Source organism: Pan paniscus, chromosome 11 (genome assembly GCF_029289425.2).
Source record: "Pan paniscus chromosome 11, NHGRI_mPanPan1-v2.0_pri, whole genome shotgun sequence".
NCBI lineage: Eukaryota > Metazoa > Chordata > Mammalia > Primates > Hominidae > Pan > Pan paniscus.
Window position 1 is genome coordinate 103,329,012 of NC_073260.2, and position 13,975 is coordinate 103,342,986.

General features: G+C 39.2%; 2 protein-coding genes and 1 pseudogene across 2 annotated transcripts; all 3 read left to right on the forward strand.

Annotated features, from left to right (window-relative positions):
• Positions 1 to 747: 747 nt before the first annotated feature.
• On the forward strand, positions 748 to 1,675 carry LOC100969275 (interferon alpha-17-like). The gene has a single exon (XM_003830669.3). It carries the CDS (start codon positions 1,043 to 1,045, stop codon positions 1,610 to 1,612), a length of 570 nt encoding a protein of 189 aa, XP_003830717.2. The 5' UTR covers positions 748 to 1,042; the 3' UTR covers positions 1,613 to 1,675.
• Positions 1,676 to 2,736: 1,061 nt separating this feature from the next.
• On the forward strand, positions 2,737 to 11,263 carry LOC129393102 (interferon omega-1-like; annotated as a pseudogene).
• A 114-nt stretch (positions 11,264 to 11,377) lies between these two features.
• LOC100968231 (interferon alpha-4) lies at positions 11,378 to 12,715 on the forward strand. Its single transcript, XM_034967231.3, has one exon. It carries the CDS (start codon positions 11,799 to 11,801, stop codon positions 12,366 to 12,368), a length of 570 nt encoding a protein of 189 aa, XP_034823122.2. The 5' UTR covers positions 11,378 to 11,798; the 3' UTR covers positions 12,369 to 12,715.
• Positions 12,716 to 13,975: the final 1,260 nt, after the last annotated feature.

Genomic DNA, 13,975 nt, shown 5'->3' on the forward strand with positions numbered 1-13,975 from the left:
GAAGCACTGATATTGAGTTCATGAAGATACACAAAATATTAGCAAGATCAGTGTTACAAACCTATGGCAAATAGATGACTGTGATTGGAGGACTTTCTGTCCATTTTTGCTTGATCTTAAAGTCTTATCATAATATGTGGCTTTAACCTGCATATCTTTGTGCTGCCATTGACTATCTTATGATTATTGCTTATGTTTGATCCTCAGTTCTTCAGGATGTTTTGTAGACTTTGAGAATTCAATGCAAATAGCTTATATTATATGATTTATTTCTAGTAAAGTTATTCAACACATCAATATTTATGTCAAGTGCTGAAAAGAAAAAAGTGTTGGCAATATCTGGATGAATACTGCGGCTAGTGAAGTTTACAAATTATTTTCTCATACTAAGCAAAATTCAAAGCTTCATACACTATGAGAAAAATATTTGAAAATTATTGATTCATATATTTAGTAGTTTTGAATTATTCTGTATGCAATTACATTAATATTATTAATGTGTATTTATGTCGATTTTTATTTTGCGTATGTAATTTGATACAACAAAATTTACATGAACGAATTACATTAAAAGTTATTCCACAAATATACTTATCAAATTAAGATAAATGTCATTAACTTTTAAACTTAGATTTTAGTTTAACTTTTCTGTCATTCTTAACTTTACATTGAGTAAAAAGAGCAAACTATAGTTTTTATCTGTGAAGTAGAGGTATTCGTAGTATACATAAATAGATATGCCAAATCTGTGTTATTAAAATTTCATGAAGATTTCAATTAGAAAAAAATACCATGAAACGCTTTCAGTACAGGGGAAAAATAAGCAATGATGAAAAAAATGAAAAACATCTGTAAACACATGTAGAGAGTGCATAAAGAAAGCAAAAACAGAGATAGAAAGTAAAACTAGGGCATTTAGAAAATGGAAATTAGTGTGATCACTATTTAAGAACTATGCACAGAGCAAAGTCTTCAGAAAACCTACAGGCCAACGTTCAAGGTTACCCATCTCAAGTAGCCTAGCAACATTTGCAACATCCCAATGGCCCTGTCCTTTTCTTTACTGATGGCCATGCTGGTGCTCAGCTACAAATCCATCTGTTCTCTGGGCTGTGATCTGCCTCAGACCCACAGCCTGGGTAATAGGAGGGCCTTGATACTCCTGGCACAAATGGGAAGAATCTCTCCTTTCTCCTGCCTGAAGGACAGACATGATTTCGGATTCCCCCAGGAGGAGTTTGATGGCAACCAGTTCCAGAAGACTCAAGCCATCTCTGTCCTCCATGAGATGATCCAGCAGACCTTCAATCTCTTCAGCACAGAGGACTCATCTGCTGCTTGGGAACAGAGCCTCCTAGAAAAATTCTACATTGAACTTTTCCAGCAACTGAATGACCTGGAAGCCTGTGTGATACAGGAGGTTGGGGTGGAAGAGACTCCCTTGATGAATGAGGACTCTATCCTGGCTGTGAGGAAATACTTTCAAAGAATCACTCTTTATCTGATGGAGAAGAAATACAGCCCTTGTGCCTGGGAGGTTGTCAGAGCAGAAATCATGAGATCCTTCTCTTTTTCAACAAACTTGAAAAAGGGATTAAGGAGGAAGGATTGAAAACTGGTTCAACATGGAACTGATCCTCATTGATTAATACATCATCTCACACTTTCATGAGTTCTTCCATTTCAAAGACTTATTTCTACTATAATCACGACGAGTTGAATCAAAATTTTCAAATGTTTTCAGGAGTGTAAAGAAGCATCGTGTTTACCTGTGCAGGCACTAGTCCTGTACAGATGACCATTCCGATGCCTCTGTTCATCTATTTATTTAAATATTTATTTATTTATTTTTAAGATTTAAATTATTTTTTATGTAATATCATGAGTACCTTTACATTTTTCTTAATGTAACAATACATGTTCTTCATATTTAGCCAATATATTAACTTCCTTTTTCATTAAATTTTTATTATACAAAATTTCTTGTGTTTGTTTATTTTTTAAGTTTAAATGCCAAGCCTGACGGTATAAACTGACTTAAAAATGGATGATTTAAGTAAGTTACCTATCATAATTTTATTCAAGTTATAGAAAAATGTATTTTTCTATACCAGGTTATATGTTGCCTTCAGGATATAAACGTGAACATGAAAAATACAGTTCTTGTTCTCTTGTATCTTTGATTTTTGTTAGGAAAGGTTTCTAAAAACAATAATAATGCTGAATTAATATCAGTTATGCTAACTGCTGTAATGTGAGAAAGTAAAAAATAAAACCAATGAATTCCTCTTAGCAGAACATAGTTTAAGACATGTCTGGAAATAAAAGTAGAGATATTCTCTATAAACTGACTTTCAACATGTAACTGAAAATGTACATTGCAAGTCAGATATATGAGTTTGCAGTTTCCAAGGAATACAATATCTGGAAGTTCATAACTGGCATTGGAAAGGCCTAAAATGAAGGCTGTCATGTGGGGAGCAAGCGGAGAGGGAAAAAAAAGACTTAAACTGGATTCTGAGGAACTTCCACTATTAAAGTGTGGGAACACAAGAGTCACAAAGAAAACAGAGGTGGAATACCTTAACATTAGAAGGACGAGAGGGGATGACGATAAAAGTGTATTTAGAAAAGAAATGTGCTTAGAAAAAGAATCAATAGACTTATGGAAAATGTGAATTAAAACTGAGCACTACAGAAAATAGATGGCAGTGCAGAGCTTACTGTGAGCTGGATTGATAGAATTATTCGGCAGAAGCCATACTGCGTTAAGTAGAAGAGTGAATCAGAAAAGAAAAATCAAGATAACACATACAGAAAATGTTGAAATCTGCCTTTGCAATGGTGGCAAGTAATAAGGTTGGACCCCCAAAAAATGTGGATTATCTTTTATCTGCATAGTGTTTCCTTTCTGAAAATATATGTCACTGAATAAATTTCACAAATATGATGCATTGGTGAATCATATTAGTACATTTAATAATTTATATATTTAAAGCATAAAATGTAAAATTATTTACAATAGTAATTGATCATTATTTTGATTAATACTCTGTTAAACGTCAGTAAAACCTGACACATTTCTTTCATAAAATAAAATCGGAAAATGGAAAAGAGAATCTTTTTCTCAATACTTTAGGAACGGGGAAAGGATTACCTATTTAATAAATGGTGCTGGGAAAACTGGATAGCCATAGGCAGAAAATTGAAACTGGACCCCTTCCTTACACCTTATACAAAAATTAACTCAAGACAGATTAAAGACTTAAATGTAAAATCCAAAACCATAAAAACTCCAGAAGAAAATGTAGAACACAGGATGGGCAAAGATTTTATGAAGAAATCGCCAAAAGCAACTGCAACAAAAGCTAAAATTGACAAATGGCATCTAATTAGAGAATTTCTGCACAGCAAAAGAAACTATCCATCATCAGAGTGAACAGGCAACCCATAGAATTGGAGAAAATTTTTGCAGTCTACCCAACAGACACAGGTCTAATATCCAGAATGTACAAAGAACTTAAACAAATTTACAAAAACAAAAAGTCCCATTAAAAAGTGGGTGAAGGATATGAACAGACATTTCTTGAAAGTAGACATTTATGCGGCCAATAATCATCTAAAAACTCAGCATCAGTGATGTTTAGAGAAATGCAAATGAAAACCACAATGAAATACCATCTCATGCCACTCAGAATGGCAATTATTAAAGAGTCAAAATCAACAGATGCTGGTGAAGCTGTGGAAAAATAGGAAATCATTTACACTGTTGGTGGGAATGTAAATTAGTTCAACCATTGTGGAAGACAGTGTGGCGATTCCTCAAGGATCTAGAACCAGAAATACCATTTGATCCAGAAAACCTGTTACTGAGTATATACCCAAAGAATTATAAATCATTCTATTATAAAATACATGCACGTGTATGTTTATTGTAGCACTGTTTACAATAGTAAAGACACGAAACCAACCCAAATGCCCATCAATGATAGACTGGATTAAAAAAGATTGTACTTAAAACCTAGGTGACGAGTTGATAGGTGAGGCAAATCACCATGGCACACGTATACCTATGAAACAAATCTGCACGTTCTGCACATGTATCCCAGAACTTAAAGCAAAATTTAAAAAGAAAGAAAGTGGGTCAAAATCAGCTGAAAATACAACATGAACCAAGGAAATTCAGAGAGCAGGAGATGGTTGTGTATAAATGAGGAAAAAAGGAGATTAATAATTATTAAGGAAATCCTCACACAAAATTTACACATCTGGTATAAATAACAATAACTTATTTTACATTGAAATTCCATTCTGCTTGTATATATTGTTTTTAGGCAGCCTAAAACGACAGAATTCTGTCATGAATTGTAGAGAGGCTGAAAAGTTGTCTCACCTCATTTCAAAGTCCTACTTACACTCAGTCAGGAATGGTGGCTTGTATAAATACCTTACAGAGGAGCAGCATCTAGATTGAAGTGCAGAATACACGTGTTGATGGTTAACTGATCCTGGCACCTGGAACATTTGTATCCTGGCTCTCAGAATTCCAGAGTACACTCCCATATGAAGTTAGTCTCCTAAACTTAAGTAAAGTATACATCTTTGCTGGTTCTGAGAGCTGACACACTTTCCCCCTCCTCCCTGCTTTTCTGTATCCCATTTTCCACTCCCATATCACACTAGTTTCCTTCCTCTTCCTCTAGAAATGCGCACTGTGCTCTCTTCTTCACTCATCATTAGCCTGCACTGCCTCTTCATACAGCTGTTTTCAGTTCTCTTGTGGGTTTTACCCATCACTTACCCCTTAAGAGTACAAAATCACAAATTAAAGCAGAAGTTCAGTGAAAGTTCTAGGTTTTTCAGAAGCTCTTTTATAAAATACTCTTTTTCCTTTCTTATGATGAATATGTCTGTAAAAGAGGGAATGTCGCTGTTACAATGACATAACAGTAGCTTAGCAAAAAAGGAAATAAAAGGCAGGTTGTTTTACTTTGAGACTCTTACAACATTTACAGGGAAAGAGAGCCCCCAACTGGTCAAAGTGCACCAAGACAGCAGCCAAGTCTGTGGAGAGCAGGTTATTGCAGAAGCAGGCCTCCTGGCAGGAGTTTTATCTTCACGGCTAAAAAGAGGCCCTTCCCAAGAAAGAACTGACCCCAGTACTGGAATTAGCCCATTTCCCTAACTTCTGTATCGTGCAGAGAGAAAATACTCCCAGCTTCAGGCATGACATGTCGTCTTGGGGCAATGGACAGCTATGGGGAAAGACAAAGGGTCAGGATGTGTCCCTTTCTTGCAGCCTGCCCAGCCTCCCCGGGGACTCCTAACTTATCCCTTCCTCTATGGATTGTGCTAGACTAGGAATTAGAACAGCCTGCCAATCTGGGTGTAGAACTTCAAGGGAATTTGACTTTTGGTCTCTCTATCAAGGTTGTGGTAGTTTTCATAGATGATATCCTGAAGTATATTTTCCAAGTTGTTTGCTTTCTCCCTGTCTTTTTAAAGGATGCAAGTGATTCTTAGATTTGGCCTCTTTATACAATCCCCTATTTCTTGGAGCTTTTGTTCATTGCTCTTCATTCTTTTTTCTTTATTTTTGTCTGATTGTCTTATTTCAGAGAGCCAGTCTTCAAGTCCTGAGATTCTGTCCTCAGCTTGGTCTATTCTGCTGTTAATACTTGTGATTGCATTGTGAAATTCTTGCAGGGTGTACATCTACTAGGTCCATTAGGTTCTTTTTCATACTGGCTATTTTGTCTGCCAACTCCTCTATCCTTTGATTGTGATTCTTAGTTTCCTTGGTTTAGGTTTTATCATTTTCCTGAATCTCAATGAAATTCCTTTCTATCCTATTCTGAATTATATTTCTGTCATTTTAGCTAACTCATTATGGTTAAGAACCCCTGTTGGAGAACTAGTGAGATTATTTGGAGGACATAAGATACTTTGTCCATTTGAGATACTGTAGTTCTTCCATTGGTTCTTTCTCATCTCTACATATGGGAATGTAGCTTGAGTTCAATCAATAAATGGACTTCGGTTCTGGATGTGTTCACAGGGCTGCAGCTTTGTGCAGGGTCTTTATTTGAAGCTGACTTGTCTTTGGTTTAATGAGGGTATGTTAGTGACATTTTTTAGTGTTGAAGCTTTGGGCATGACCTAGTAGGTGACTCTTAGTTGGAGTGGTCAGTTGTCAGGCTCTTGCTCAGTCATGTGGCTCCCCCGTATTTCCTCACGTTTGCAGCCGTGCTCCTTCTCAATGCGATGAAAGTGTGGGCTCCTCTCCCACTTGAGTGCTGACTATAGCTTGTATCTTGGCACTCCCAGGCTGCACATAACAGCTCTGAGGTGATCTCAGGGTTAATGTTTTCTCCCCAACTTGGAGGCATTAAAGGAAGAGAACTTAGTAGTACTTGTAACTGAGGGTCTTTTGCTTGTCTCCTGGGGGCTCCACCCCAGAGATGCAGGTGAGCAATCACTCAGTGCATTCAGCGTGGGATGGGGGTGTCTGTGCTGTGGGCCCAAGCGAGGGGTTCCCTCCCTGGTGATGTGAGGGGTGGGTGGTTGACCAATGGGAGACAGACTGGCCTCCTCTCTTGGGTTGACAGCAGCTTGTTGGAGGTATGCACAAGGCACTTGGGGTCTTGCTCCTTCATTAGTTCCAAGGTAGCTGGGGTAGTACCACTGCAGAGGCAATGTTAGACAGGCTTTCTGTTACCCCTGGGGTCTCCACCTCCAAGAAATGTGAAGCCATGTTAATGGGAGTGTTTAGCCAGAGGAGTGGGGTGGCTGCACTGCTGGTTTAAGTATGGGACTTCACTTCTTGGGAAACAGGAGGTGGAAATCTTACCAGCAGGAGACTGTTCTCCTCACCATGTGGTAACTGCAGTGTGCTGGAAGTTCAGGTGACTGTGGCATGATGTAAGCTTTTCAACAAAGAGCTTCAGACTCTTTGTCTCCTCCCCAGACCCAAGGCAGCAGGGATAAAACTGCTGCTGTGGCAGTGGCAGAGGTAGGATGGCTCTGGGAGCCTCTCCCCAGGGAAACTCTAGTCAACTACCAGTGAATATGCTCAGCCATGGGTAGGGTGACTGTTTTGCAGTCATGGGCTGGGGGTCCTGACTCCTGAAGAATAGGGATGGGGATTCTCAGGGAAGAGGGGCTGGACTCCTCTTCGTATAGTGGCTATGATGTGCTGGAGGTGAGAGTATTGTGAATAGGCCCTTTGTTCCTTCCCCAGCCGGAGGGATGCTGAGGCTGTCCCACTGCAATGGTCATGATGGATGGATTGTGGGTTGACTGTGGAATTTCTTTCTTGGAGAAATGCTGGACTGCCTGATTGAGGAGATGAGGCAGGGGAAGGGTGCCTGTGCTGGAGTCTCTGGTCAGGTGGCTCTGCCCACAGAGGAGAGGTGACAACCAGGAACTGCGTGGAGAACAGTGTGGCCACTCTTCTGTGAGGCAGTTGCTCTGTTTTGGGGATCTGGAGCAGCCGCTGTTCCTTACAGACTTCCCAGAGCCTGGAGACAGCAAGGGCAAGAGCTGTGAGAAAGCAAAGATGGCAACCCACCATTTTCAATGGGAGCCCTGTTCCAGGGAGTTGCAGAGCTGCTGTTGGCTCAATAGCCCCAGCTGGTAGCTGCAGACCCAGGCCTGGCAGACCCACCCAGTGAGGAGATAGGGAATCAGGGACCCACATAACACACAGTCTGGCCACTTTTCCATAGGGCTGCTGCAATATGCTGGGGGTCCAATCCAGACCATAGTCACCTCACATTTTTCAGTACCTCAACAGTGAAGGCTATGAAACAGTGAAGATGGGGACCTGCCCCTCCCCCTGGGAGCTCTGTTCCAGAGAGGTACGACCTGTTGCCTCCCGCAACATACATGCAAGAGGTGGCTGGAGACCCCGGTGGTGATATCCCACCCACTGAGGAGAAGCAGCATCAGGGAATCAGGTGAAGAAACAGTCTGGCCACTTTTTGGTAGAGCAGCTGTGCTGTGCTGGGGGTCTGCTACCACCCCCAGCACAAAAGAATGGCATTTGCAAGAATGACTAAGGCTGCTAAACAGCATCAATGGCAACCTACCCTTCCCTTTGGGAGCGCCATCCCAGGGATATTCGAAACTGCTGTCTGCCAGAAAACAGTGGTGGAGGTGACTGCAGACCCCAGTGGGGAGATTCCACCCAGTGAAAAGAAACAGGATTTGGGATCGACATGAATAAGCAATCTGACTGCTTCTCCGCAGAGCTGCTGGGCTGTGCTGGGTGGCTGCTCCAGTTCCTAGCTGCCTTGAACTCACTATAACCCAAAGGCTCCAATAGCTAAGACTGTGAAATAGCAAAGATGGCAGCCCAGCCCCTGCCGCTGGGAGCTCCATGTCAGGGAGGTATGAGGCTGCTACCAGTGTCTGGCTGGATTCCCAAGCCAGTGAGTCTTACCCTGAGACAGGCCATGGAAGGTGGGCCTGCCACTTGTCACTGCCCAGCGCCCTTGATGAAACCCCTTTCCTACGGGTATGTACAGGCGTGTAGCGTCCTGCTTGGCTGGAGTTATAGCTTCTTTTGTGGGGAGGCCTGGGTATCTAAGGCTCCAGGGTACCCATGCATGCGAGAGTGGCTGCTCTGCTGAAACCCTACGTAGCCCTGCATGTCAGACTAAACGCCCTGGTAGAGTGGGTTCACTAGGAGATCTCCTGACCTGAGGATTGCAAAGATCTGTGGGAGAAGCATGGGTCCCCAGGGATGCTCACTTACTCACCACTTCCCTGGGCAGGAGACGCTCCCCTGGCTCTGTGTCACTCCTGGGGGGGCAGTTGTCCTGCCTTACTGTGCTCTATTCTCCATGGGTCAAGTTGTTTTCTTGAGTCTCAATGTGTGTACCTGGTTGTTTCAGTTGAAGGTGCTGTATTTACTTGCCCCTTCCATTTCTCTCCATGAGAGTGGCACACACTAGCAGGTTCTAGTCGGCCATCTTGGCCAACCCTGAAAACTATTTGTTTCCAGCTATAAGCCATGCATAAAAAGAATGCCTTCAGAGAACCTGGAGTACGGGGTTCATCCCGACCCCATCTCAGCTAGGCCAGCAGCACCCTCGTTTCCCAATGATCCTACTGCTTTTTCTACTGGTGGCCCTGCTGCTTTGCCACTGTGGCCCTGTTGGATGTCTGGGCTTTGACCTGCCTCAGAACCATGGCCTACTTAGCAGGAACACCTTGGCACTTCTGGGCCAAATGCAGAGAATCTCCACTTTCTTGTGTCTCAAGGACGGAAGAGACTTCAGGTTCCTCCTGGAGATGTGAATGGCAGCCATTTGCAGAAGGCCCAGGCCATGTCTGTCCTCCATGAGATGCTTCAGCAGATCTTCAGCCTCTTCCCCACAGAGCGCTCCTCTGCTGCCTGGAACATGACCCTCCTGGACCAGCTCCACACTGGATTTCATCAGCAGCTAGAATGCCTGGAGTCTTGCTTAGGGCAGTCTTCCTCTCCTGAGGAAGAATCTGTGGGGGTGATTGGGGCCCTACACTGGCCTTGAGGAGGTACTTCCAGGGAATCCCTGGGAATCCAGAGAATCTACCTGAAAGAGAAGAAATACAGTGACTGTGCTTGGGAGGTTGTCAGAGTGGAATCATGAAATCCTTCTCTTCATCAACAAACTTGCAAGGACTGAGAAGTAAGGATGAAGACCTGGGGTCTGCTTTAGTCTTTCTTATTTTCTTCCTCTTCCTAGCTATGTTTTTATTTCTTCTTTTCTAGTTCCTTAACTTGTAAAGTTAGTTCATTGGTTTGAGGTCTTTCTTCTTTCTTAATATAAGTTTTTACAGCTTTCAATTTCCCCTTTAGCTCTGTTTTCACTGCATCACATATGTCTTGGTATGTTGTGTTTTCATTTTCATCGGTCTCAAGATATTTTCTAAGTTCCCCTCTGGTCATCTTTTTTTTTTTTTTTTACTATACTTTAAGTTCCAGGGTAAATGTGCTCAACGTGCAAGTTTGGTACATAGGTATACATGTGCCATGTTGGTTTGCTGCACCCATTGACTTGTCATTTACATTAGGTATTTCTCCTCTTACATGTTTATCACATTTAGACATACATTTGTTTTCTTTTTGTTCCCATAAATTAAGATGAAAAATCAGACCACTTTTACCTTCTAGGAAAAATGAAGTGAGAAATATAAATATATTTGCTGTTGTGAATGCCACATAGAACCATTGTATAGTCCATTTAAAAATGAGAATAAATGAGAAATCAGTAAAAACTCCACTTACTAAATAGCTGATTTGCTAAAGCAGACCTCATTCCATTTAAGGAGTCAGTATCTATAGGGCCTACTTATACAAAAAAAAACTTCTTACGCAAAAAAAAAAAAAAAAAAAAAAGTTAGAGCCAGAGTTCAGGATCACGCTGAAAGTTAATTCTTTGCATAATAATATTCAATATTTATAAATTTATGAATTTAGAACAAAGATGGTCTTTTTTATTTGATAAGAATTGACTTGCATAGGAACTTCTGAAAACCTTTAGGGAATATGAACTTCAATGAAAAATGCCAAAAATGATTTAAATCATAATACTTTCTAAGTCACATAAGTTTATTGGATTGATACTTCTTTTAAGGGTACAAAAATTAGTTCTCGTAGTGTAAATGAATCTAACATATTACAATAGTTTCTGATTCTCCAACAACTCTATCCAACAAAATTTTATTTCTTAATATACATCTTTCTCATTGGGTTTTCTTGTGTACGATATGAGAAGCACTGGTATTGAGTTCATGAAGATAAACAAAATATTAGTAAGATCAATGTTACAAACCTATAGCAAATAGATGACTGTGATTGGAGGACTTTTTGTCCATTTTTTGCTGGATCTTAAAGTCTTATCACAATATGTGGCTTTAACCTGCATATCTTTGGGCTGCCATTGACTATCTTATGGTTATTAGTTATGTTTGATCCTCAGTTCTTCAGGATGTTTGGTAGACTTTGAGAATTCAATCCAAATAGCTTATATTATATGTTTTATTTCTACTAAAGTTATTCAATACATCAGTACTTGTGTCAAGTGCTGAAAAGAAAAAAGTTTTGGCAATATCTGGATGAATACTGCAGCTGGTGAATTTACAAATTATTTTCTCATATAAAGCAAAATTCAAAGCTTCATACACTAAGAGAAAAATTTTAAAAAATTATTGATTCATATTTTTAGGAGTTTTGAATGATTAGGTATGTAACTATATTCATATTATTAATGTGTATTATATAAATTTTTATTTTGCATATGTACTTTGATACAAAATTTACATGAACAAATTATACTAAAAGTTATTTCACAAATATACTTATCAAATTAAATTAAATGTCAATAGCTTTTAAACTTAGATTTTAGTTTAACTTTTCTGTCATTCTTAACTTTACTTTGAATAAATAGAGCAAACTTTGTAGTTTTTATCTGTGAAGTAGAGGTATACGTAATATACATAAATAGATATGCCAAATCTGTGTTACTAAAATTTCATGAAGATTTCAATTAAAAAAAAACCATAAAAGGCTTTGAGTGCAGGTGAAAAATAGGCAATGATGAAAAAAAATGAAAAACGTCTTTAAACACATGGAGAGTGTGCATAAAGAAAGCAAAAACAGAGATAGAAAGTAAAACTAGGGCATTTAGAAAATGGAAATTAGTATGTTCACTATTTAAGACCTATGCACAGAGCAAAGTCTTCAGAAAACCTAGAGGCCGAAGTTCAAGGTTATCCATCTCAAGTAGCCTAGCAATATTTGCAACATCCCAATGGCCCTGTCCTTTTCTTTACTGATGGCCATGCTGGTGCTCAGCTACAAATCCATCTGTTCTCTGGGCTGTGATCTGCCTCAGACCCACAGCCTGCGTAATAGGAGGGCCTTGATACTCCTGGCACAAATGGGAAGAATCTCTCCTTTCTCCTGCCTGAAGGACAGACATGATTTCGGATTCCCCCAAGAGGAGTTTGATGGCAACCAGTTCCAGAAGGCTCAAGCCATCTCTGTCCTCCATGAGATGATCCAGCAGACCTTCAATCTCTTCAGCACAGAGGACTCATCTGCTGCTTGGGAACAGAGCCTCCTAGAAAAATTTTCCACTGAACTTTACCAGCAACTGAATGACCTGGAAGCATGTGTGATACAGGAGGTTGGGGTGGAAGAGACTCCCCTGATGAATGAGGACTCCATCCTGGCTGTGAGGAAATACTTCCAAAGAATCACTCTTTATCTAACAGAGAGGAAATACAGTCCTTGTGCCTGGGAGGTTGTCAGAGCAGAAATCATGAGATCCCTCTCGTTTTCAACAAACTTGCAAAAAAGATTAAGGAGGAAGGATTGAAACCTGGTTCAACATGGAAATGATCCTGATTGACTAATACATTATCTCACACTTTCATGAGTTCTTCCATTTCAAAGACTCACTTCTATAACCACGACGCGTTCAATCAAAATTTTCAAATGTTTTCAGCAGTGTAAAGAAGTGTCGTGTATACCTGTGCAGGCACTAGTCCTTTACAGATGACCATTCTGATGTCTCTGTTCATCTTTTATTTAAATATTTATTTAATTATTTTTAAAATTTATGTAATATCATGAGTCGCTTTACATTGTGGTTAATGTAACAATATATGTTCTTCATATTTAGCCAATATATTAATTTCCTTTTTCATTAACTTTTTACTATACAAAATTTCTTGTGTTTGTTTATTCTTTAAGATAAAATGCCAAGGCTGACTTTACAACCTGACTTAAAAATAGATGATTTAATTATGTTACCTATCATAATTTTATTCAAGTTATAAAAAAATATATTTTTCTGTACCTGGTTATATATTGCCTTCAGGATATAAACATGAACATAAAATATACAGTCCCTGTTCTCTTGTATCTTTGATTTTTGTCAGGAAAGAAATCTAAAAACAATAATAATGCTGAATTAATATCAGTGATGCTAACTGCTATAATGTGAGGAAGTAAAAAAACAATGAATTCCTCTTAGCAGAATGTAGATTGAGACATATCTGGAAATAAAAGCAGAGATATTCTCTATAAACTGACTTCAACATGTAATTGAAAATGTACATTGCAAGTCAGATATGTGAATTTGCAGTTTCCAAGGAATACGATATCTGGAAGTTCATAACTGGCAATGGAAAGGCCTAAAATGAAGGCTGTCATGTGGGGAGCAAGCGGAGAGGGAAAAAAAGACTTAAACTGGATTCTGAGGATCTTCCACCACTAAAGTGTGGGAACAGAAGAGACACAAAGGAAACAGAGGTGGAATACCTTAACATTAGAAGGACAAGAGGGAATGGTGATAAAAGTGTATTTAGAAAATAAATGTGCTTAGAAAAGGAATCAATAAACTTATGGAAAATGTGAATTAAAACTGAGCACTACAGCAAGAAAATAGATGGCAATGCAGAGCTTACTGAGAGCTGGATTCATAGAATTAATCAGCAGAAGCCATATTGGGGTACACAGAAGAGTGACTCAGAAAAGAAAAATCAAGATAACACATACAGAAAATTGTGAGAAAACTGCCTTTGCAATGGTGGCAAGTAATAAGTTTGGACCCCCCAAAAATGTGGATTATCTTTTATCTGCATAGTGTTTCCTTTTTGAAAATATATGTCACTGAATAAATTTCATAATTGTGATGCATTGGTGAATCATATTAATACATTTAATAATTTATATATTTAAAGCATAAAATGTAAAATTATTTACAATAGTAATTGATCATTATTTTGATTAATACTCTGTTAAATGTCAGTAAAAACTGACACATTTTTTCATAAAATAAAATCAAAAACTGGAAAAGATAATCTCTTTCTGAATACTTTAGGAATGGGGAAAGGATTCCCTCTTTAATAAATGTTGCTGGGAAAACTGGATAGCCATATGCAGAGAACTGAAACTGGACCCCTTCCTTACACCTTATAC